This window comes from Dipodomys spectabilis, unplaced genomic scaffold (assembly GCF_019054845.1).
Source record: "Dipodomys spectabilis isolate Male_0828 unplaced genomic scaffold, ASM1905484v1 ptg000096l, whole genome shotgun sequence".
NCBI classification, from domain to species: domain Eukaryota; kingdom Metazoa; phylum Chordata; class Mammalia; order Rodentia; family Heteromyidae; genus Dipodomys; species Dipodomys spectabilis.
In genome coordinates this window covers 13,062,613-13,089,598 of record NW_024870773.1, presented here as the reverse complement: position 1 = coordinate 13,089,598, position 26,986 = coordinate 13,062,613, and the positions used below count along the sequence as shown (strand labels likewise).

General features: G+C 35.6%; 1 protein-coding gene across 1 annotated transcript in view; it reads left to right on the top strand.

Moving 5' to 3' along the window:
- Positions 1-26,986, top strand: part of Malrd1 (MAM and LDL receptor class A domain containing 1) — a 462,193-nt gene that overhangs the window by 16,972 nt on the left and 418,235 nt on the right. Inside the window, exons 2-5 of the mRNA XM_042686149.1 lie at positions 705-845; positions 16,696-16,790; positions 16,884-17,045; positions 26,138-26,234. Coding sequence (XP_042542083.1) covers positions 705-845; positions 16,696-16,790; positions 16,884-17,045; positions 26,138-26,234 — 495 coding nt within the window. The remainder of the gene's footprint in view (positions 1-704; positions 846-16,695; positions 16,791-16,883; positions 17,046-26,137; positions 26,235-26,986) is intronic.

The following is a 26,986-nucleotide window of genomic DNA, read 5'->3' as shown; positions in this document are numbered from 1 at the left end:
TAAACTTAATAATAATATGTTGTGTTGATCCTGGGGCTTAAAATCAGGGCCAAGTTACTTTTGCTTAAGTCTAGTGCTCTGCCACTTGAGGTACAGCTCTACTTTCTGGTTCTTTTGGTAGTTAATTGGAGATTAGAGTCTCTTGGGCTTTCCTTCCTGGACTGGCTTTGAACCTTGATCCTCAGATCTCAGTCTCTTGAGTAGCTAAGATTACAGGTGTGAGCCACTGTTGCCCAGCTAATAATAATTTCTTATATTTCATGAGACATGAGTTGTAAATTATTTTTATATACATTATGTCATTGGATTATAATAGCAGTCATTTTTGTCAGGCAAGACTGGGTAGTACTATTCTAATCTACCATGGAGGGAAAAGGTTAGTTGTTGGTAAATGGTTTAGTCAAGACACTCACTTAACAAAAGCCCCAAATCAGAGTTAGATCCTGAATCAGCTAACTTCATGTGACATTCTTTCTTTTGGACCACATAGGTTTGTATGTGTGAGAATGCCAGTCACAAAAAAAAGCTCTATGATAAGACCATACTCAAAAAAAGTTTTGCATAAGTAGACTTGCATTTGTGAAAAATAATCTTCTATTAACCTATACCTGTCATTTTTTGCCAGCTTATCTTTTTCTCCTATTGTCTTGTTTCTTAAGAAGCCAAGTAAGATTCTGAAAACTATTTTCTTTTCCTCTCTATAGGTTCAAATTATGAAAGATGTGACTTTGAGGATGGACTCTGCAGCATGAAACAAGATCAAAACCTGCCACTTAATTGGGCAAAAAGAAATGGGGAGACTGGTCTTTCACCTCCATTTTCTGATCACAAAGGTGACATATCAGGTAAATGCTCTGAATTTATTTTATTAATCCCATAATGTATTTTTATTTTATAGCATCAAGTTATTTAGTTAATTATGTCCCTTGTACAAATAAGAGATTTCATTGTAACATTTCCATACATACTATGATGTACATTGATTATATTTACCTCTCTATTCACATTTCTTACTTTCTTCCACACCTCTAATAGACTCCAAACATCCTTTCCATACTCAACTTTCACAAGAAAGAGAATCCATTTGACTCTCTTATTACCCCTTAACATGATGATCTCTAACTCCATCCATTTTCCTGCAAACAATATGCTTTTTTTTCTTTAATGGCTGATATACCACTGTGGATATATACCTAATTTTCTTTATTCATTCATGTATTGAAGGACACTGAGGCTGTACTTGTAACTGGACATTATTGTGAGAAGTATTGTGCAAGTAAATATTCCCAGTTTCAAATCACTCAGCTTGCTTTTGCATAACAGTTCTTAGTTGTTTGATGCTTTCAAGATTTGATGTTCAACAACAGAATTTTTGAATTTTGCCCTGCTTGGGCTCGATTTTTATCTTATTTGAGTTAACTAAGTTTCTTGAATCTTTCTGTCAGTTTTGGAAAGTATCCTGCCTTTACTTAGGCAATTATTTTCGTATTCTGTTATTTGTCACCTTTTCTTCACGTGTATCAACCATCACTTTATTAGTCTGTGAACCTAAAATGGATAAAACCTCATCGTGTATTTTGATCCTCTTTTCTGTTTCAGATGGGAAAATTTTAATTGAATTGTGTTCAAGTTCAATAATTCTTTTTATTTTGCTAAGAAAGATTTCCAGTGATTTTTCCTTTAAAAATCAAATATTACATTCCTCAATTCTAATATTTAAAATAAGTTATTTCAAATAATTTTTCTTATCTTTCCATGCCTTATGAGCACATTTTCTTTATCTCATTGTTCATTACTATAATCATTTTAATATTCTTGACTATACCCTCTCAGAGTTACCTTCTCTTGAATAGCTTTTTCCATGGTGTAATCTCATTGTCTCAAGTCTTCATTTGTTAATAGTTTTACATTACATGTAATGTAAAACATGACTATCAGTAGTCATGTGTATGACTACTGATATTAGAAAGACTCAGTGTTCTGCGTTCTAGAATATTTTTTTCAGAGTAGTGATGATTTGTTTAAATTAATTTGCATAGATTCAAATCATGAACTTTATGAGTTTTTTTTTGTATGGGCAGCACCCAAATATCAATTTAACTCTTTAAGCCTTAGCTGCCAGAAGTAATCCCTATACTTACAGGTTTTAGTTTTAGCCAGTCTTGACTAGAATTTCTTTATAGAGTATAGGACATGTCTATCATGGCTTTCTTTGCTTGTAGTCACACCTGGTTGTTCTAGGTACCTCTTCCTAGCTCGCAGGCATTGGCTTTTCTATAAGACTAATTTTAGACCTATGCACCTTCTATAAAGTTGTCTTAACCTCAGTTCAAACATTGAAGGAATATGTGTAATTTATTTTGATCTCTGTGAGTTACTATTCTTTTAAAAAATAGGTACATGCTGGAAGCTAGTAATCCTAGTACCTAGTAATCCTAGGTACTCAGAAGGCTGAGATATGAGGATTGTGGTTAGAAGCCAGCCAGGACAGTAAAATTTGTGATACTTTTATCTAGAGTTAACCACAAAAAGATGAAAGTGGAGCTGTGGCTCAAGTGTTAGTACCTTGAGCACAAAATTTATAGACAGACAGTGCCCAGGCCCAGAGTTCAAGTAGCACTGGCAAAAAAAAAAAAAAAAAAAAAAAAATACAACTGTTATTTAACTTTAAATCCTTCTGAAGCCTGAGTTTTTAGACCTTTCTTGTTTTTCAATGTAATCTTTATATTTATCACCCAGTTTTCCATCTGAATGAACATCAACTTCCCCTAATAGGCTCTATGCTGCTCTGTTTCAAGGGCAAGAGCCTCATTGTCATTCCTTAACAGATGTCAGGCTGCATAACAGTGAGTTGGAATATTTTACTTGGAAGAATCTGAAAAAGACTAAAAATTCAGAAGAGAATCTCACATTGCTATTCTCTAGATTGTGTTTCACAGCCTTTATAATCTGAATATATGTTTATTTTGAAATTAGTGAATACTGAGTGTTCATTTATTCCTCTTTCTGCAATTTTAAAAACTCTTCAGTGACCAGCTGCTTTGTTCCATTCACATCCTGTTCTCAAACCTGCAAGTATAAAAGTGAAGGAAAACACAATTTTCTCTAGTGAAATTTCAATCTAGTGATAGAGGCATAAACTTTATGCCTGTGGTTATATATGTTTAGCAAAAAGCCCATATGACAGCCTTCTCATGACCTTATACATATTTAAAAATTCACAATGTGAAATGGATTGCGTGCACACTTATACATGTGTGCTCTGTGTGTGTGTATGTCTGTGTCTGTGTGTGTCTTGAAGATATTGTTTGACGGTATCTATATTGTTTTTAACTTGAGAAATTCTAATGGAGTCATTAATGTATTCCAATTACTTGCGTACTTTTTGTTTAAAGGTCCAAATTGTACTTTTAAAAATTTCTTAGGCCAGCCTATGTCCCAATTATTCTAGTCTGCTATTGGGTTGTGAGACTAGCCATAAATAATATACAAATATTTATCATTATTCTGTCCTAATAAAACTTTTGTATTGATAAAATAATTTATAATTAACTAATATGAATGCCGCATGTTGTAAAATACTATCCTTCTTTTGGATTTCTTTTTTACTTATTCATGTTTTTGCCATTTCAACATTTAATAACCTTTCTGGTCTCACAGAACATGTAAAAATCTGGAAATGGCTAGGACTTGACAGAGAGCCAGTTTGCCAACTTCTAGCCTTTTCACTAAGCACTAATTGGAGATTATACCTGACACAGTACAGTATTAGAGATTCAAGAATAATGATATAATTCTCCTACTAGGAGCATACAGACAAATTAGAGTAAATTTAAGAAAACAATTAACTAATATTAGTAAAATTACATGTAATCAAGCATCAAGAGAGTCTTCATTTAGGTTTGATACAGATGTGAACAGTGTACACTGTTGTTCACATTTGTAGCGAATATCAGAGAAGTACATTTTGATTCTGTGTAGAAGAATTAGCTTTATTAGGCTATTGTTCATCAACTCAATTGAACTTTCAGGTAAAGGAAGAGATTTGATTATGCAAATGTCCTCTTATCTAAGGGGAATGCTTTGCATGACATCCAGTAGATGCTTGCAACTGTGCTTTTTCCTGTATCTATCAACTAGTGTTAATTAAATATTAAAACAATATCAATAAGTAGGACGATTATAATATGTGAAAATGGTATTTAAGCCTTATAAATTATTTTCTGAATTTTCCATTTAATTGTTTTTTGATTGCAGTAGATTAAAGGTATCTGACCCTGAAGAATGCAGAGATTCTTTTGGAAAAGGGATTACTGTAGGACTGAAACTTATTTTTAGAATAAGTGCATAAGTAAGATGGATAATGAAATGGCATTACAGTGCATTCCTCCACTTGTCCAATTTTAATATATGGCATTAAATTATTTCAGAAGTAAAAAGAAAATATTAAAAAGAAAATTTAGTTTAAGTATATTTAATATATTCATGGATGGGGATATGTTTTTGCCTTTGTCTGACCAGGCAGCAGAGTGAGATGGAGATATGGAAGTGGCTGATATTTTAAGGGCAGATGTACTCAGTATGGAATAATTTGTGCTTTTTCAAATAGTTTCTTTTTAGTGAGCTCGTTTCTCCCAGAAATTCTTATCATTTTCAATCTAATGATATCAAGGTCTTTGATGTATATATGTGTGTGTTTTTGTGTTGCTTGTGTATTTGAAGTAAAGATGAGATTTCCAGTAATTCAACATCGGTTGTGTAGTGAGTGATACAATTTCTGCTTGTTCTCCATTTCTTTTCCTTCCAATTGAGTTATAAATCGATGAAGGGATTACCGTTTATAACTTAGATACTTAAATTAACTGATAAAATATCAGTGAGATTTCAACATGTAAACTTAGTACTCCAGCTGTCAAATTACCTTAAAAACTAATATTGTTCTACTAATATGAACTAAGAAAAACAATACATTCTCGAATTTATCTATTAAAATGTAGAAATGATTATATATTCCTTGCTTTCTTTTTCTCTGAATGACTTGCTTTCTTTTTGGTGAGATTTTCATCCTTATTGGCATGTAGCCTATTTGCAGGTCAATTATATATGGGTTTATGTTCCTCAAATGTAACAAAATATAAATATCCAGTTAATGGCAAATGAAATAAATAAAATAAAAAATGACATATTTACCAAAGCCAGATATGTTGGTAGAAAAATTTCTCAGTTGAATTGATTGAAAAGTAACCCAGCAGATAGATGTTGGTGGTCTGCATAGGAATTCTGGGTATTATGTAGTAAGCACTTACTCACTGCATCCTAACAAGTAAATCAATTAGAGACATCTATTACTTTTAGGCTTTATGAATTTTAGTCAGCACTTTAAAATGTAGCAAATTAATGTCTACTTGATTGTGGTAGGCAGAATCCTAAGGATGTTCCCTACCCTAGTTATTCAGTCAAACATAGACACTGCTGTTAAGGAACTTCATAAGTTTATCTAAATGACTAATCTGCTGATCTTAAAACAGGAGTATTATCCTGGAATATTCATCTTGGCCCTACATATAACATGATCTCTTAAAAGCAGAAGATGTCATTATCAGAGAGATATACTCTGAAGTCTTGACTTCAATTGTGGCTTTGGAGATGGGGAAAAAAAAAGACCATAAGATACAGATGTGGGCACCTTCAGAAGGGGAACATCATGTGTTAATAATTAACAAAGGAATAAGGACTTCAGTCTTAACAGCTGCAGAGAAGTGAATTCTGTCCACAACCTGAATAATTTGAAAGTGGATTTATCCATTCAGAAAAAGTCCAGCCCGCCAATATGTTAACCTTGTCCTTTTGAACATTAAGCAAAGATTCACACAGTTACACTGTTCTTGGTATTGGGTCCTACAGAAACTATGAAACAATACATTTGTGTTGGCTTATCCACTAATTGTGCAATAATTTGTTATGGCAGCAATGAAAATGAATACTGAAATTTCCAAAGTTTTCATGAAAAGTAACTTTTGTAATTTCTTGATGTCCATTCATGCTTATAATTGAATTTTCAACATTTAAATATCTTTTTACTTAGTAATGTAGAAAAAAATTCTCTATTTAAAAGCTAGCATGATATAGATTCGTGACTCTGAGCAGTATTTAGTAGCATACTTTGGTAACAAATCTCTATGATTTCTTTTTTTCTCTTTTACATAGTCTTAATTCCTCTAGTTGCTCATGTTTGCTTTTGTTTTTCATTCTTTAGGACATTAAAGCCACTTATGTTCTAACTTGTATAATTTTGATGAACTCAACTTTATTTTCCACCCATATATCCATCCACCTATATTTATTTACCTGTTTTACTTTTGTATATATTTGACTCCTCAACTTTGGCATTAGTGGCCTGTAGCTTGGCAAGGATGGTTGCTGTGGCTTTCTCTGCAGTGGTGAACTGTACTTGTATTGTCCACTTTGAATTGTAGATTAAGCCAGGTGGGAGTACTTCAAACCTCTGTACCTCTCTGGTCAGCATCATTTTCTTTATTGTCCTCTGGAAATTCCTATGTCTCCTGGCCTCCTCGGGGATTTCCTGACCTGCCATTCAAAGCACCATGACTTGAAGAGAAGTCATGATGAACTTCCTGTTCTTCTTACTCTTCCTTGACTTTCCAGGCATGTCTGCAAATTTTATACTAACACATTACTTTTTCCCTTTAGTGTCGTCTCAATCATTTTCATCCTGGTGCATAAATCAATCCTCATTTTATTTATTTGATCTCTCAGTGCCACTGTTCTCAATACTACCATCAGGCGTAACTTATGATTTATTTATTTATTATTACCATAAAGGTGATGTACAGATGGTTTATATTTATATAAGTCAGATAAAGAGTATATTTCTTTCTGGACCATATCATCCCTTTCCTTGCTCTCTCCCAGTTTTTCTCTCCCATTCCCACCTACAAGTTGTATAGGTCATTTTTCACACAGTATCTAATGAGTATCACTGCTGCATTTGTTCACCTTTGTCCCTCCATTTCTTTTTTTTATTTTATTGTAAAGATGCTGTACAGAGGGGTTACAATTACATGAGTAAAGTAATGAGTACATTTCTTGTCGAACATTGTTACCTCCTCCTTTGTTTTTCTCCTACTATCCCTTCCCTCCCTCACTCCCCCCACTTCTTCCCCTCTAGAAATGATAAAGTTCATTTCCAACATAGTGTCTTATGAGTATCATTGTTTCAATGGATCATCCTGTGTCCTTGCTTCAGCATTTGGTTATTCCCCTTCCTCTCTCCAAATTAGAAAAATGTATATATAAAATGCAGCATACCAAAATCAAATACAGTGACAATAGGAGATATACCATAGGGGGAAGAACATACAAAAGAATTTAAAAAAGTCACATAGTACATTAAAAACAACAATTAAGAAAAACATCTTGTGTCCATATCTTGGGGTTCATTTTGTTTAGAATCATCTTATATGGTCATATGTACATGGCTTTGACCTTTTCTGTTCATCTGATAAGATTATCCTAGATGCATACTAATTATTGCAAATACGGGAAACCATGGGACCTCTATTTTGGGGGTCTGGCTTACTTCACTTAATATGGTTTTTTTCCAAGTCTTTCCTTTTCTTAACAAAAGGGTGGTGTCATTCTTTCTGATGGGAGCATAGAATTCCATTGTGTGTGTGTGTGTGTGTTTATACACACACCACATTTTCTTGATCCATTCATCTACTGAGGGGCATCTGGGTTGGTTCCATATCTTAGCTATAGTGAACAATGCTGCAATAAACATAGTTGTGCTGGTAGCTTTAGTATGGCCTTGTTTGTGATCATTTGGGTAAATGCCCAGAAGTAGATTGCTGGGTCATAGGGGAGCTCTATGTGGAGTCTTTTGAGAAACCTCCATACTGCTTTCCAGAGTGGTTGAACAAGTTTACACTCCCACCAACAGTGCAGTAGGGTTCTCTTTTAGCCACATCCTCTCCAGCAACTGTTGTTATTAGAGATTTTGATGATAGCCATTCTAACTGGAGTGAGTTAGAATATTAATGTGGTTTTGATTTCCATTTCTTTTATGGCCAGAGACATTGAGCATTTCTTCATGTATCTATTGGCCATTCTTTTTTTTAATTTTTAAAACATTTTTTATTTACTTTATTTTATTTTTTTTTATTGTGAAAATACTGTAAAGAGGGGTTACAATTACATGGGCAAGATAATGAGTACATTTCTTATCAAGCATTTTAGGCTCCTCCTTTGTTTCTCCTTCCCATCCCATCCTCCACTCCCCCCCACCCCCAAAATTGTAAAGTTCGTTTTCCACATAACGACTTGTACATCTCATTGTTGCAATGGGTCCACCTGTATCCCTATTTAAACCATTTGTTTTTCCCCTTCCCCTCCACAAATTATAACAACATCAAATACAGTGAAAGCAGGGGTTATACCGTGGGGGAGGGACATACAAAGCAACAAAGAAATAATCTTATAAATGTGTTTTAAATAATTGCATGAAAGAAAAAAAACATTTGAATACATATCTCAGGGTTCATTTCCCTAACATCAACTTATCTGACCTTTTCTGCTTGACTTCGACATATACTAGGTATTGCAAATAAGGGAAACCATGGGACCTATGTTTCTTTGGGCCTGGCTTACTTCATTTAACATAATTTTTTCCAAGTCTTTCCATTTCCTAACAAATGGGGCAATGTCATTCTTTCTGATGGAGGCATAGAATTCCATTGTGTATATATACCACATTTTCTTGATCCATTCATCTACTGAGGGGCATTTGGGTTGGTTCCATATTTTAGCTATGGTAAATAATGCTGCAATAAACATAGTTGTGCTGGTAGCTTTAGTGTGGTCTTGTTTGTGAACATTTGGGTAAATGCCCAAAAGTGGGATTGCTGACTCTATGTGGAGTCTTTTGAGGAACCTCCATACTAATTTCCCAAGTGGTTGAACAAGTTTATACTCCCACTAACAATGCAGTAAGGTTCCCTTCTGTCCACATCTCCTCCAGCATCTGTTGTCTATTGGCCATTCTTATTTCCTCTTCAGAGAAATCTCTCTTTAAGTCTTTAGCCCACTTATTAATTGGATGATTGTTTCTTTGAGGATTTGTTGTTGGGGGATTTAATTTTTTGAGTTCTAAGTATATTTTAGATATCAGACCCTTTTCCATTGTACGGCTAGTGAAGATCTTTTCCCAATCCATGGGCTTTCTATTGATCTTGCTTGCTATGTCCTTTGCCATGCAGAAGCTCTGAAGTTTCATGCAATCCCATTTGTCCAACCTTTCTTTGATTTGTTGTGTTTCTGGGTCTTTGTTAAGAAAATTTCGACCTGTGCCAGGGAGACCTAGAGTTTCTCTTATTCTTTCCTGTAATATTTTCAGGGTATCTGCTTTGACTTCGAGGTCTTTGATGCATTTGGAGTTGATTCTGGTACAGGGTGATGTATAAGGATCTAACTTTAGTTTTCTACAGGTGTTTATCCAATTTTGCCAGCACTATTTGCTGAAGAGGCTTTCTTCCATTCTATTTTTTGGCTCCTTTATCGAAGATTAGGTGGCTATAGGTCTGTAGGTTCATTTCTGGGTCTTCAGTTCTGTTCCATTGGTCCTTAGGTCTTTTCTTGTGCCAGTACCAAGCTGTTTTGATTACTATGGCTTAGTAGTAGAGTTTCAAGTTATCCCTCCATTTCTGTGTCCCTCCATACCCACCCAAAGACAGATCAACAAACAAATAAGATGAAATGAAATGAAAACATAAACAGCAACAAAGAAAAATCAATTTTTGTTTCCACTTCCTGGAGTTCATTTTTGATTAATACTATTTTGTATGGTCAGATACACATGTCTATGTGACCCTTTCCTGAATTTATCTTGATCTGTGACTTCAAGAGATTCATCAGCTTCACTGATGCTGGAAACATCATCATCATAACACCACGGAACAAGGTCAGGATGTTATACCATATGTTCAGCTTGCCTACAGGGGCAAAGATCTAGAGTAAAGCCTTCTTTGTAGACATACATCTGTAAACTTTGGTGATGAAGTAGTCAGGTATAAGACCAGAAAGTTTTCTGTCAGATAGAAACTATGAAACACCATTTCCAAGGAAAGGAAGAATAAAAAATTGCTCAAGTTGTTGGTCCATAGGCTGAGGTTTTCTTAAGGAAGGTGACTTGTGACCAGGAAGGGGAATGCCCTGGAAGAAGCTGGTGGAAGGAGCAGGCATGTATCTGGTATCTCTACTTCTTCATGCTGAAGAAGTAGACTCAGTTGAGCCCTCCTTTTTTATATGCTACTTCTAGCTTCATCAATTCCTGGTAACTATCTGTATTCACTTTTCATGAAGTTATAGAATACATTGGAATTTCACATAACATCTTCTGTTACTATCTCTTTTAACTGTGGCTGTTATACTGGGTTAAACTCTATTTCATCCCATTCTACAGGTCTTGAGTAATCTGTTAAGGATCTTTCTTCTTCAAAATTGCAGCTTGTAGTATCATACACTATTTTTCTGTTCTTCTTTCATTCTCTTCTTAGGCTTTCTTTCAGGATTGGCCCATAAGGTTCATAAACTTTCTACTCTTAAGGGATGATGGTTATCTTGGTTCCATGAAAATCTGTATGGTTTACTTTTTCTTTTAAAAAAGAGAAGATAAACTGTACTGTTGGACTCCCAAGTGTTTGAAAACAGAAATAAGGCAATATATAGATCTTCATCTCAGTCTTTCAGTCAACTACTCAGATCCTGTCATTATGACATCTACACTGTTTCAGGGTGATAGTTTTCCAAATAGATGTGGGCCAAGAGACCAGACCGAGTTAAAAAACACTATCTTATGGTTTTAATGGAGATTTAGCTGTTTCTTAATCTGCATTTCTCTATGTATCCGTAGATCTTTGCTTTCTAAAACAGTTGAAAAGTTGATTCAGTTTTGCCAGTTTCTCAAAATGATTTTTGGAAAAGATTCAGAGGTCTTTACTCTGTGACTTTCATTGACATACCTTCATATTTTGTTATATGTTTTATGATCAAAAAAGTGAACCCCTCACCCCCACCATTGTCACGGAAGCAAGATATATGGTTGCATTCACAGAGAGCTCGCTAGCAATTTTAGGGATTTTTTTACTTGAGGATATCTTTTAGGTGGTAAAGATTTCATAAAAACATTTAGTGGTTAATAATGGTTGTTGGTATAATGAAAAAGTATGAAATAAAAGCAATGTCTTTATGGGAACAATATATACAGGGAACAAATATAAATTTCAATTTGAAAGAGTTTACACACAGGATCGTTATTTCTTTTCTAAACTAAGTCATATTTCTATCTAGGAAAAACACACTTTTCTCTTTTTTTAGAAAGCTTAGTAGTTTAACCTCTGTTTGCTTCAGGGCTTGATCCTTGTTTTGATGATCTGTTTCTGGAACAAAGGCTTCTTCCTTTTGGAAATCTTTCTGAGAATAGATATTATTTCAGTGTTAAAATGCCTACCTTTTTGAGTTCCTTTCAGACAGTTGGTAGCATGCAATAGGATTTATGTTTCTCCTACTCACATTTAGTCTCATCTCTCACTCAGAATTTGGGAAATAAAGGAAATGCAAATCTGTTTATCAATAATTGAGCAAAGTGAAACTGAAAACTCTACTGTATTTTGCCTTAGGATCAAAGTTGGATAGAATAGGTCCACCAACATGTTGCTGAATGTAACTTCCAAAACTATTTGTGACCTTCGTTACATATATACTATAATATATTTATGTATAATATATATAATACATATTTTTTTTTCCTCAGTCATGGGGCTTGAACTCTGGGCCTGGGCGGCGTCTCTGAGCTCTTCAGTTCAAAGCAAGTGCTCTACCACTTGAACTACCACAGCACCACTTCTGGTTTTCTGGTGGTTAATTGGAGCTAAGAGTCTCATGGACTTTCCTGCGTGGGCTGGCTTTGAACCATGATCCTCAGATCTCAGCCTCCTGAGTAGCTAGGATTACAGGCATGAGGCACTCGCGCCTGGCTTACTTTTATATTTTATGTATTTCATTTTTTGTCAGTTGTGGGGCTTGAACTCTGGGCCTGGGCGCTGTCCCTCAGCTCTTCAGCTCAAGGCGAGCGCTCTACCACTTGAGCTACAGCGCCACTTCCGGTTTTCTGGTGGTTTGTTGGAGATAGGAGTCTCACGGTCTCTCCTGCCAGGGCTGGCTTTGAACCGCGATCCTCAGACCTCACCCCATGAGTAGCTAGGATTACAGGCGTGAGCCACCAGCGCCCGGCTATGTATTTCATTTTTGTGTCATCCAGATTTTATTCCAACACTTACTCAGTGTTGGAGTAATAAAAAAAAGAACTTACTTTTTTTTTTTGATCATGGGGCCTGAACTCTGGGCCTGGGCGCTGTCCCTCAGTTCTTCAGCTCAAGGCTAGCGCTCCTTACAGTGTTTTACTGAGAAAAAAATTAGTACTGTGCATAAAGTTGTGATAGTTATGTTTTTATTTTTTCATTTTAATAATTAACACTTTAGCAGGAGATCGTTTTAAATGTGTTTGAAATACATGCCCTGAATTGCTTTCTTGCATTTAGGTACAGAATGGGAATTTATGGCCATGCCCCACCAAAAAATAAATAAAGCAAATTGAAATGGGGATGGTATAAAGAGTAATAGGAAATATGATCATACTGCTACTGCCACTAATGTATGTATATGCTTATGTGTAGGTTGTGTGTGCATATGTATGCTGTATGTGCACATGTGTGTAATAGAAGCATAATAGGCTGCTTTACATAGTAAGAGATATATGTGGGGAGAATATTGGATGTGTATTTTATTATCCAAAAACTTCATATTTTCTTGATGATTAGAGGAAAGAGGGTTGGATAGTGGAATAAACATATGGGAAAGTTGAGTTGTTAAAAATTTCCCTTTTTTTATATGGATAAGTAACAACATCATTGGGAAACAAGAAAACCTTCTCTATTGTGTTATTCTTCTCTAAGAAAATAACCCATCTATAAGTTCAATTTTATACTCATACTAGAAGATGTAGAGTCAAATGTAATGTAATACTTAAAACAAAAATGAAAATATCTTACAGTTGTCACCAAGTTTGAAATAAAGGCAGAAAACAGATATTGTTATTGGGTATATATATTTAATGCTATTTACTCCTCCTCCTCCTGATGCTCTTCCTCTTCTTATACTTTTCCTGCTTACTTTGGTGTTCCTGAAGGAACACAGTTTATTATTAGAATATCTTGAGATCAAATAATTTCAAGGTTGCTTCAGAATTTATTTAAAACTAAAAGTGGACCCTAGCCTGTTACCATGAACTAACATCAAAATGGATTAAAGACCTTAACATCAAACCTGAAACTCTGAAACTACTTCAGGACAGAGTAGGAGAGACACTTGAACTTACAGGCATAGGCAGAACTTCCTGAACAAAGTCCCAGGGTCACAACAAATTGGAGAGAGATTTGACAAATTAGACTACCTTAAAATAGTGTCATCTTTACAGAAAGTAGCTGTTGCACTGGGAGGATGGGCAATCCCTTCTTCCTGTGCTCTGGTGGCTCTTGAAATGCTACTTGAATTGACCCTTAGGTGTATGCTTATAGAGGCTACCTGATATTTGAAAGAAAGCATGGTCCAATCCAAAGTGTTATGCCAAGTGTGCTAAATTAACCAGAGTGATTCACAGATGACTTCTTTAATAAATAAACTCTTTTCCTATTAAAAAATATGGGGGGGGGGAGGGCTGGGAAGTGGCTCAGTGGTAGAGTGCTTGCCTTGCATTCATGAGGCCCTGGGTTTAATTCCTCAACACCACATAAGCAGAAAAAGTCAGAAGTCGTGCTGTGGCTTAAGTGGTAGAGCACTAGCCTTGAGCCGAAAAGCTGGGGGACAGCACCCAGGCCCAGAGTTCAGGCCCCATAACCGACTAACTAAAATAAATAAATAAAAATAAAAAGTTTCTGCACAGCTAAAGACATAGCTACTATGTCTTTCTATACTAGAAAGACCTCCAACTAATTGGGAAAAATATTTACCAGGAATATATCATACAAGGGCCTAATATCCATTATATACACGGAACTCAAGAAACGAATCCCTCCCAAATTTAACAAACCAAACATTAAATGGGCGAGGAGGATAAAGAGAGACTTCTCAGAAGAAGAGATAAAAATGGTTAAGGAAATGCAAATAAAAACAACCTGAGATATCACCTTACTCTAATCAGAGTGACCCACATTCTAAATTCAGACAACATATGCTGACAGGGATGTGGAGAATAAGGAACCCTACTGCATTGCTGGTGGGAATGTACACTCATACAGCCACTTTGGAAAACAGTCTGGAAGTACCTCAGAAAAGTAAATATAGACCTCCCCTATGGCCCAGACATACTACTGCTAGGCATCTACCCTGAGCAACAGGAACCAGAATACAAGGACATATGCACCTCCATGTTCATTGCAGCACTGTTCACAATAGCCAAGATATAGAAACAACCCAGATGTCCCACTGCTGATCAATGGATCCAAAAATTGTGGTACCTATTTACAATGGAATATTATGCAGCCATTAGAAATGAAAATGGATAGAATGCAGGGAAATGGATAGAACTAGAAATAATCACTTTGAGTGAGGTAAGCCAAGAATGGAGAGACAAACAGCACATGGTCTCCCTGATATCTGAATGTTAAATTCAAAATGCAAGGAGATATGACAAAGTTAACAGGACTCGAGAAACAAAAAACCTCCACTCAATTTGTCTTATCATTTCTAAATGATTCATGTCCTTGACCAGATATATGATATATAATATATATAATAAATATATATATATATATATATATATATGCACATCTGAGGGAAGCTAGGAGGAGGGCACAGAATCAGAGGGAAATGGGAAAATATACAATAGAAGGGCCCATCGGCTACACTGGACATTGATGAAAATGAACTAAGCAACATAAGGGCAGCAATGGGAGGGAGGGAATGAGAGGGAAAGAGGGAACAGCTTACACTAAACAAAAGGAAAGAAATGTACATATCACCCAATGCGAAAGAAATAGTTGTCAAAGCTCATAGAATTCACAAACATTATAGACCATGATAATGACAATTTGCCTTGTGAAGGTTAAAATGTATTTGTGACTTTAACTAAGTATCACTATCCCACAATACTGTGTAATTAGTAAAATTTATATAATCACTTAATCTCAATAAAAATTATTTTAAAAAGAATTTTTTGTTTATTTTGGTGGGGCTTAGACTACCCGAAGGTTCTGCACCTAGCAGCTTGCATATATTATACAAGCACTCTATGATTGAGCAACATCCCCATCTCTATCTTCAAATTAAGTTCTACTTTCTTCTCTAACCTGATTAACTTCTATTTAATATTTGACAAAAATGACATCGTTTATTAAATATTCTGATATTTAAATAATTTATTGTGTAATTGGATCTATCTCAAATATTGCTTTGTTATTTAAAATGTAATGCATCAGATTCCATTTTTAAGATAAAACTTTTTGAAAAACATTGATTTAGTAATGTCACTGAAATCTATTTTCTTGCATGCCTCCTGGATGTTCTTTTAATAACATATATTTATAAATAGCAATTTAAAGTTTGTTAAATGCTGTTACTATTTGATATCATATTCAGATTGATTAGTATATTTATTTGATAATTTTTGTTCATTATTTGTTTACCCACTGCTAGAGCAAACTAATGACCATCCACTTGTTCCACTGTTCTACCAGCTCCTTACCTAAATTATATTTATATAATATTTCTGAGGAGTATAATCTTCATACAAGTGATTTCAATTATGCATCTGACTACATCTACAAACTGTTATTCATGTCACTGCTTTCTCTTTAATTAGGGTGCAATTTTGTAATAAGAGTGAGGAAAAAGTTTATTATATTTTTAAATTTTACTATTGGTTCTTATGATGTGATGATTAGATCTGATTTCTAATCTGACTTTAAGGTGTCATTGAATAATTTGGGTAGATAGGTTGTCATAACTGTTATCAGTATCACTTCTTCCCATTTCATGCTTTTTAGCAAGCAGCAATATGCCAAACATAGTAGGAGAAAACAGTGGTTGTCAGATGATGCACTATAATTCTTGCTTGAAATCTATGAAAACTCAAGAGATATTTAGCATTTATTTTACAGGCTTCCAAATGGTTCCAATTACTGGCATAATCTGTATTACAGCAAGCAAGAGAACAACATTGCTCAGTGTTGTTTTACCTATTTCTGGGGAAAGCCACAATTATTTGGTTCAACCCCTTGAGCAAAAGCACAGTAAATACAGTCTTTGCAGATTTTTCACCGGAGTGCTTATTTTTGTGAGCAGTCCCAGTATCATGTTTTCCCTAGGTTAATGTCTTTCAGGGTTGTCAATTTTCTAACAGCTGTGAAACATTGGCTGTGGATGGTAGTGCATCATAATTATAGAGAGTATGATTCCAGTTAGTTATTTCAAGATGTAAAAACATTGGTTTAATTTTCCATTCTTTAAATAAACAAACTATATTGACCCATGTATATATGAGCCTGAATGGGCACTGGTACATACCTAGGGTGAGTTTGCTAGCAATCATTCTGAATCTAACACGTTGACTTGTTCTCACAGCCTACTACCTCTCACTGGTATCCAGACTGGATTCTACTTCCTCAACTTTAAGGAGCAGAGTTTTTCTTCCAACAGATGATCAGCATGTTTGTCAGGTAGTTATTTTCAATCGCACACCATTTTGAAAACTTCATTACCTTTGAGAATTCCTTTATTATGATTGTTTTGGTATTAATTGCTTTTCACAGATTACATTTTATGATTTCTTCAGTCACCCAAGTGGCAAACTGCTGGTAGGTCTTCAGACTAGGCGTGGAGGTCCTGTTCAACACATATGGCAAAACACAGCTGGGTTACAAGATCAATGGAAAAGAAATGTCATCACAATCCAGAGCTCACAGAGATTTCAGGTATGCACAGTAGAGTCACTATGTCTTTGCCATTTGATAGGCAATGTGAAAAGAGCCATTATCTTTTTTTTTCTGGTTGTGGGCCTTGAACTCAGGGCCTGGGCATTGCCCCTGAGCTCTTTTGCTCAAGGCTAGCCCCCTACCACTTTGAGCTAAGCTCCACTTCCAGTTGGCTGGTGGTCATTTGGAGATAAGAGCCTCAGGTTGTTTTTTTAATGTACTATGTGATTTCTTTTCTCTTTTGTGTCTTTTTTCCCCCTATGGTTTATCCCCTGTTGTCACTGTAATTTTTTTTGGTACCCTGAGTATTATATATACATTTATCAGAATTAGGGAAGGGAAAGGGAACAAAAAATTGTGAGACAGTGGACAAAGGGGGAACCAGTACAACAGTGATATTCACAAAACAATTGTTGGAAATGATCTGTACAACTTGGGAGGGGATAGGAAGGGGGAAGGTAGGAAGAAAATGAGGGAGGGTATAGCAAGTTTGACAAGAAATGTAATTGTAACCCCTACATACATCATCTTGACAATAAAAATTTAAAAAATTATTAAAAAAGAAAGAAAAACACAGTTTCAGGGACTTTCCTGCCTGGGCTGGTTTTGAACTCCTATCTTCCGATTTCAGATTTCAGCTGTGAGCCACCAGCACCTGCCAACAGCCGTATATTTAATACAGATGAATTAAAAGTCAAGTGGCTAATTCATTTCCAGAGACCAAGGGGTTTCCAGTATACTCAAATGCTGAAAGAGGACAGTCCTGGGCATATTTAGATGGGTGGTCACTCTAAAAGGCACATTTATAACAAAGTCTTGAATTATAAAATAAAGTTGATATGTTCTAAGGTAGATTGATGTATGACACTCTATTTTGACCTAAATTTCTTGAGCCTTTCTTCCTCTTTATTTATTTATTTTATAAAATGGTGGGTTTTTTTGTTTTGTTTTGTTTTTTTGGGTGGGGTCCGGTCGTGGGGCCTGAACTCTGGGCCTGGGTGCTGTCCCTCAGCTCTTCAGCTCAAGGCTAGCACTCTACCACTTGAGCCACAGCACCACTTCCGGCTTTTTTTCTTTTTTTTTGCTTATGTGGTGCTGAGAAATTGAACTCAGGGCCTCAGGCATGCAAGGCAAGCGCTCTACCACTGAGCCACCTTCCCAGCCCCTTCCTCTTTATTTTTTAAAGCATCTTCTTTATGTTCATTTACTTACCCTAAGAATCATATTTATTCCCAATTTTGCTCGTACTTTTGAAAGAAGAGGATAATGTTGGATAATGAGGTGACTATTTGATTTAAATACTAATTCCAAATACTACTGAAATAATTGTCATATTCATCTCACAGTTAAATTAAAATCAGCATAGCTTTTATTTTCCTAAATAATTTTTGAAATTGCAAACCTACAAAAGATGAACTTATTTATGCACCTAATAAAACTTATACAGTGTAGAAATTATTCTAATGATTATTACAAGAGTTCTTGGGAAAGTACTACATATTTTTAACATTTGGAATAGCAAAGCAGTTTTTCTTTTCAGTTAGGAATGAGAGAAACTTAAAATATGTTATTCCTAATAAATTTACTTTCTAAATCTGGTTTGTGGAACAATTTAGTTCATCTATGATTATTTTATCATCTGTCATAATATAAAATCAGATTTATAAATTTGTTATGAAATAGTAAATCTGAAATGTGAGAAATTTAGCTCTTGATGAAATATAAGGAATGAATTTATTCAGTTTTATCCTCAGCTATTTTGAATGAATAAGAAGGAAACAATGGACAGTAAGTTGGATCTCTGTTATAAAGGTTAAGTTATAAGATATAAGAATAAGTTATTTTCTTAATTTGTCTCATAAAATCACTATAATTTAAAATACTCAATCATTATTACACCAAAAGAATATCCAAAGATTAAAAAATATCATTTAGTTGATGCTTAAATGATAGACTTAAAGAAAATTATATAGTTAGAAATAGAATTCTGCAGTATGTCTTCATACTTTAATAATGATCATTGAAGGGAATCTTAAGTGCCCTGCATTAAAGTCATTCTATCAGTGATTGATTCTTCTCTTTATTTCTTCTTTTTTTGATGGTACTGGCATTTGGACTCAGGACCTTGTGCTTGCTAAGAGAGTGCTTTATCACTTAAGTTAAAATGACTAGCTCTTCTGCCTTTAGCTTATTTTTTTTTTCAGATTAAAGTCTTATACTTTTGTTTAGAGATAGCCTCCATATGAGGTTATGCTACTTTTGTCTCCTGAGTATGTGGAATCATAGACATGCACTAAGAGTCCCAGTCAGTTATATTGAATAGCATCTTGTTGACGTTTTTTTGCCTTGGCTGGCCTTGACTTTAATCCTTCCATCTCTGTCTCCTGCAGAGCTACAATTAACAAGCACTTGTCACCGTGCTAGACTCTTATTCTTTTGCTATAGAAAGACTTACTTGAGGTACTTGGGAGGCACACAGGAGGAAGTTCCTAGCACCATGTTAAGAGAAGCTGTTTGGCATATAAAGGAAGATCTTACTTGTTCCTGTGTCCTGCAGAAGTCTGTGGCTTTTGTGGAGTGTGGTTTACAGAGTGAATTCTCCTGACAGCCAATAGCTCTAGAGAAGTTTCTTCTATAGGTCTGTCTGGAATTTCTTTCTTTCTTTTTTGTTTATTTATTTCTTATTTATTCTTTTGGTGCCAGTCCTGGGGCTTGAACTCAAGGCCTGGGCCCTGGCCCTGAGCCTCTTTGTGCTAAAGGCTAGCACTCTACTGTTTGAGCCACAGTGACACTTCCAGCTTTTTCTGAGTAGTTTATTGGAGATAAGAGTTTCAAAGACTTCTCTGTCCTTTGAACTATAAGCCTCAGATTTCAGCCTCCTGAGTAGCTAGTATTATAGCTGTGAGCCACTGGCACTGGCTTATCTGCATTTCTTATTAGCAAAACCTAATTGTACAAAGGGTTTAATTGTGAAACTTATAATATGTATATAATATATTTGATCAAAATTACCCCATCTATATTACTCTTTCTTAACCAGCCTCCCTTCTCCCCACTCATTTTTAACATTTTTGTGGGTTTCATTGAACTCTTTTCTTCCCTCCCTCTTTCCTTCCCTCCCTCTTTCCTTCCCTTCCCTTTCCTTTTTCCTTTTTGGCAGTACTAGGGCTTGTACTCAAGGCCTTGTGATGACTAGATAAGTGTTTGAGCTACACTACTTGTTCCTTTAAAAGAAATAGTGTCTTATTTTATTTGTGGGCTAGCTACACTTTGTTGGGACATCATTGTGACCCCTATTGTGCTTCTCTATATTTTGGAGTGACAGAAACAAGAAACAATATCTAGCCACTAGTTAAGATGGAGTCTTGAAATTTTTTGGTTGGTCATGGGCTTGAACTCTGGGCCTGGATGCTATCCCTCAGCTCTTCATCTCAAGATGAGCACATTACCACTTGAGCCACAGCGCCACTTCCTAGAGTCTTGAAACTTTTATGTATGGGCTAGCCTAGACTCCTTGATCTCTTCCTCCCAAGTAGCTAGAATTATGGGCATGAGTCACTACATTCATCTCAACCTGTCTTTTCCTAACAACAATAACACAATAAAACCAAGATTTCCTTCATGAAGATTGATCCACATTGACCAGGCTTCAAGGGTGAATTTGCTAGATTGTGTTCTCTCTCCATGATTATATAAACTTGAGTAATTAGGATGCAAATCTTACCTATGTAGATGCTTTATTATTAATTATACATCTTTTCAATTGTAAAACATAGCCAATGCTAAAAGATATTATATCATTTCCAGCAGCTTCAATGCCTTTTTGCATCCAGCTGTTGTGTCTTTAGGTCAGTCTCTTTAGTAGAATAACAGATTTGAATGTTGCAAAGCTGAGACCTACTGCCGTCTGAAGGAACTAACGTCCTTGTTTCTCTAGTTTTATATTCCCAACTATCATGAATTTTTTTGGTCTAAATATGTGCAGTGAATAAATATAAACTTAGAATTCCAGTGCATGATATCTCCAGAGCAACATAGCTAGAGATGATTTGGTGAGGTTATTCACTTGAGAGTCTTAAATACAGCTGTAGGTCCAACCAAAGTAGATGCTTGTGTAGTATATTAATTTACTTCTTCAGATTCTTTATTACTGATATAAAAGCAGTGCTTTTATCTTAAAGGCTTTGTAAAAATTAGCAAACTGTATGACCCTCTTGGGATCCTTCAATTACACCAATCTTTTGAAATTACAGGTAAGTTTTAGTTATGTCTCATCAGCAAGTAAGCAGATGTCTCTTGCTTTTGTTTTGTGGGCCACAGAGATATGCTGTGCTTGTAAAATGGACATCCATATCCAGTATCTTGTTCATGAAAATCTTTAAGTGAACATTGTAATCAGTATCTTCTTCACACAGTCTCTGCTGCTTTATCAACTAACAAGCCTATGAGGATTATTCTATTTTCTGCTATTTCCCTTTAGTGCTGACTTCTGATATTTTAAGTCCATATGTATTTTTTTTTAGAAATATCCAAATAGAGTGTTTCAGTCCCAGCTAGATCCCAGCTTAGTGTGGATTTTCAAGAAAGCCTCTGGTAGTCAGGTGCCACTGGCTAACACCTGTAATTCTAGGTATCTAGGGGTTGAGATTGGGAAGATCATGGTCTGAGACCAGTCCCAGCATATATGTGAGAACTTTTTGACTTGATATTCATATATCATTCAAGCTATGTAAGAAGATGATATTGGGAAGATTGTGGTTTTAGGCTAGCTAGGGAGAAAAGGCTAATGAGACTCTATCTCAATGGAAGAAGCTGGGTGGTATGACATTCATCTGTAATCCCTACCTTGATGGGAAGCCTAAAGTAGGTTGATGATAGATAATCCAATGGACAAAAAGCAAGAGGCTACCTCAGAAATAACCAGTGCACTGAGCTACACACACACACACACACACACACACACACACACAAACACACACACACACACACACACACACACACACACACACACACACCAGGTGTATAATGGTAGAATACCTGCCTAGCAAGCTCAAAGTCCTGAGTTCAAACCCCAGTATTTTTTTAAAAAGAAAGGAAATAAGGAAGAGGGGAAGAGAGTGAAAAGAAGGGAGAAATGATAATAAGGAAGATAGAAGAAAGGAAGGAATAAACCCCATGGAGCAGGCTGTTAAGAGGCTTTGCCATTTTCATCTGTAAATCAAATCCATTGCTTAATAAAATTATAGTAAGCTAGTATCTGAGTATTCATTGCAACATGAAATTAATTACTAATAAAGGGGATATCAGTAAAGTTGGAAGGATTCCAGAAAATTTCTGAACATGCTTAAATAATAATAACTAGTACTTCTTATATGTAAAGAATTATATTTAGGCCAGGCACTGGTGGCTCATGCCTGTAATCCTAGCTACTCAGGAGGCTGAGATCTGAGGGTCGAGGTTCAAAGCCAGCCGGGGCACAAAAGACCTTGAGACTCATCTCCAATAAACAGCTCAGAAAACCGGAAGTGGTACTGTGGCTCAAGCGGTAGAGCACTAACCTTGAGTTGAAGAGCTGAGGGACAGTGCCCAGACCCAGAGGTCAAGCCCCACGACGGACAAAAAACAAAAACAAAAAAAAGAATTATATTTAATTTTTTGCACACATACTCTAATTGTCCCTTCATCTGTGTCTGGTGTAGAAGATGGTTTATCTCATTGGTAATTATGACCTTTAAAAAGTGAAGTAACCCTACTAGATCTCATACCAGTTTAGAATCTAGGGTAGGTTTTAGGTATGAACTAAGCAGTAAGTTATAGTAGTTTTCTCTATCATGCTTAAGCACTAAAGGATTTGTAATGTGGAGGAAAAACTATCCCAATTTCCAGATTTGGTCAAATCTACTTTATGTGATTATTAAGTATTCTTTTAAGTCTTCTGTTAGATGAAAAATGATGTAATTGCATGATTTTGATTAATTACAATCACATTTAAAAACAAATATACATAATAAAATTTAGTATTATTTTAAATTTTTAAGAAGGTAAAAAATAAAATGAGCTGAAGATGCAAGAGAAATTTGATTCCAAGTTCAAATGAATCCTTCCCCACTTTACTTACCCTTTTATTTTTACAACAATTAGTGAGCTGGCAGTAAGCATATCATACAGTATACTTTTCATGTTGAATGCTTGAATTTTTAAACTGAATGAGCCAGTGCCTGAATTGTAACATAGAGCAACATTTTTAATAGAAGCTTCTTTTTATTTCTTTGGTATTTTATATTAGAAGTGCTAGGGAGTTCTCAGCAACTTCCTATTTGAAAATAGACATGAATAAAGATAAAGCATTGATAAAAAAGCATGTAAATTATATCTTCATCAAGAAAGTTCTGCCTTCATGCTTTTGTTCAAGAGTGAGACATTTTAATGTTTTAATTTGGGGATATTTATTACATGATCACCTGTTAGGGTGAAGTTACTATTTTCTTTTTTAGTCTTTCAAAGGTTTAATGGGGAATAATTAATAATAATATACTAATTAAAAATATTCTAACATGATACATGGTTATAAGAATTTCTGGTCATGTAATTACTAATGTGATCTAAGTGGATTGCTGTCTGCTGTCTAGCTGCCATCACAGCTTCCTCTAACATTCAACCAAGGGTCTTGAATTCTGACCCTTATCTCCATCCAGAGACTACCTTCCCTAGAGAAATCTAGGGAGAAATAAATTTCTCATTTTCTCACTAGATCAGTGCAGACTCAAATCTGTGATGTTCCAATATCCTAACTCCATTATCTTTCCTTTTATCTACTTTTCTTTCTTTTACTTTGTTTATTAGGGAGCACTACTTTGTTCCTTTTTAAAACTTTCTCCTCACACAATCTATATGACATGGAGTTTAGAAAAAAAAAACCTTATTCCTAAAGTGTTAGAGCAAAGACAGAATGTGAGATATCATTTTTTTAGAAATATCACTACTGCAAAAAACAGAGCTTATGCCTACCACTCTTTGTGAGACCTGGATCACAGTTATTTTAAGCTACTTTCCAGACCCTAACCCAAATCCCTTAAAAATATTCTTTTCTTAATAAAATCTATTTAGCTAGACTACTTATGCCTAATGGGATTTTGTGTGTTGTAACCACAGTGACCCATAAGTAAATTTCCCTGCACATAGACACATGATTCTTTCCCTAAAATAATGTTCCTTGCTCAGCTACTTGGTACAAATAGCAGCCAGTGTTCACATAACTTTTCTTTACTTAGACTAAGTTAGCATGTAATTTAACAGAACCTAATAAACACAAAATACCTATTGCAAGATGAAGGCAAGAAGGTAATTGAAAAGCTACTTCAGTAGATCAGGCATGAGCCCACAGGAGTGGAAATAGGGCTGGAAGAAAAACCAGAACTGACTCGGTTCTTGTGTTGGCTGATTGGATGTGAGATTGATTCTAAAGGTCATTTTGAAGTTTTCAGCATTGCATACAGCAGTCTGCTGTACCATTTTCAGAAAATGAGTGAATTAAGAGGTTCAACTGGAAAAGCAAAACCAGCATATTCTGAAATCAAAGTGACTCCTGTCATTTGGGTGAAAATATTTTCCAGGTTGCAGAGATATGAAAGGACAGCTCAGGAGAGAGATTATACAAATTTGTATATCTTCAGCCTGGGTGCCAGTTGAAGCCCTAAGGTCTTCATTGGAGAGAATGTGGAAGAAAAAAACCATTGATGATGAAATGTAATACACACACACACACACACACACACACACACACACACACACACACATACACACACACACACACACACACACAGAGTGATTATAGGCATATACAGAACAGAAAAAATGGAGGGCCTAGGTTCTGCCTCTCAGCTTTTTTTGTTTTCAAGGGTCTACCATAGAGTCACAGCTCTCATTTTATTGCCCTGAAAGCAATAAATAATTTTTCTTTGCTATTTATTAGTGAGTGTGAGAAAAAACTCTCTAATGATACACCAATTTCTTATAGGTGTCTTATAAAGACTTTTTCTGCCACGGGCCACTTGGACATTGCTAGACAGTATTGGATAACATCATTCATGGGCCGTACAAAATTATCAGTACAAGCAGGCAGCCACGGGCAATCACCAAGAAGTACACAGAAGCATATATATATATATATATATATATATATATATCTGTTGAATCTTCTAATCCATGATTTCTCAGGCCTTATATTGCCCATAGTCCCCCTATTACCATAGGTAATAAGAAAATACAAAGTGTATTCTTTTTAAATTCCTGGTTAAGATATCAGAATATTTCTTCTTGGTAGAGAGTTGTACTGGTTTTCTATTATGATATAGTAATCAGTCTTCTTCTTCTTCTTTTTTTTTTTTTGTCAGTTGTGGGTCTTGAACTGGGCCTGGGCACTGCCCCTCAGCTCTTCAGCTCAAAGCTAGTGCTTTACCACTTGAGCCACAGCACCACTTCCAGTTTTCTGGTGGTTTAACTGAAGATAAGAGTCTCAGACTTTCTTGCCCTGGCTGCCTTTGAACTGCGATCCTTAGATCTCAGCCTCCTGGGTAGCTAGGATTATAAACATGAGCCACCAGCGCCTGGCTTAATCAGTCTTCTTTTAACAGTATGTTGCTGAACAATACATACCCAGTCAATATTATTTCACCTATGGAAAATCATGTGCAAGAGGCTAAAACAATCTCATCCAATGTGATTGTGAATACAATTTGAAGAACCAGTGGCGCACAGTGCTAACATGACAAGATCTAGAAACCAAAATAGGACTTGGATACAGATCTAGTACATGATGAGTTCATGAACACCTACAATCTAAACATGGAAAAGGGCTGTAGAGTAGAAACCAGACAAATGCTACTTCCTTTCACAAACACATTACATGACCAAACATTGGTGCTACAGGCATAGAAGCACATATTTTTACCTTAGAGAATATTTGCTCTGATCCATTTTATGTGGAATTTATATGGTCATCAGAGAAATTCTAGGAAGTACCTTGCTTCTTATTTGGAGATTTCCTCTTAGAACTCTACAAAATAGTGATGTTCCTTATTTTTCTTGTGCAGGTTGTTTTTCAAGGTCAAATGATCTCAACTTATGAACAGGATGAAGTCATAGCTATTGATGATATATCTTTTGGTTCAGGCTGCGTGCCTGCAGATGGTAAGGTTTTTTCCTTCCTATTTTTATCCTTTGGTGTAAAATAAGTTTGGAACAATTTACACATTGTATTGACTGGCATCTGTTCTCTGCTGTCACTGATATTTTCATGAGGGATATTCTCCATTGTTTGGATACACTACACATCAGTGACTAGAATTAGACTGGTATAAGAAAGAGGCTATATTTTTTTATGGACTACAATACTACAGAGGACTGAATGGATCCATTTGCATTTGGATTTGAATATTTTAGACATATTTTTGCCACCTAGCTAAATCTTGAAAAGAGAGATCTGTGCATTCCAGGGTCTGGTAGTCTTGTAATTAACTTCCTGTGGAATTGGTTTGATTATAGCACTATGAAGATACAAAATGGATGGAGATCTTATAATCTATATTATATTTACACTGAAACAAAGGCATCAATACATTAAATTTATCAAATTTAAAAATGTATTTATATCAGGCCCCTGTTAACTAATAGTGTCCACTTCCCCATTTGTATTTTTCCCAATAGAAAATTAAATATTAAAAGCATAATTTAAGCCAGGTGCCAATGGCTCATCTCTGTAATTCTAGCTACTTAGGAGGCTGAGATCTGAGGATCAAGGTTCAAAGCCAGCAAGGGCAGGAAAGTCCATGAGGCCCTTATCTCCAATCAAACATCTGGAAGTGGAGCTGTGGTTCACAGTGGCAGATCACCAGTCTTGAGGAAAAAAGATCAAGGAGAGCACCCAGGCCCTGAGTTCAAGC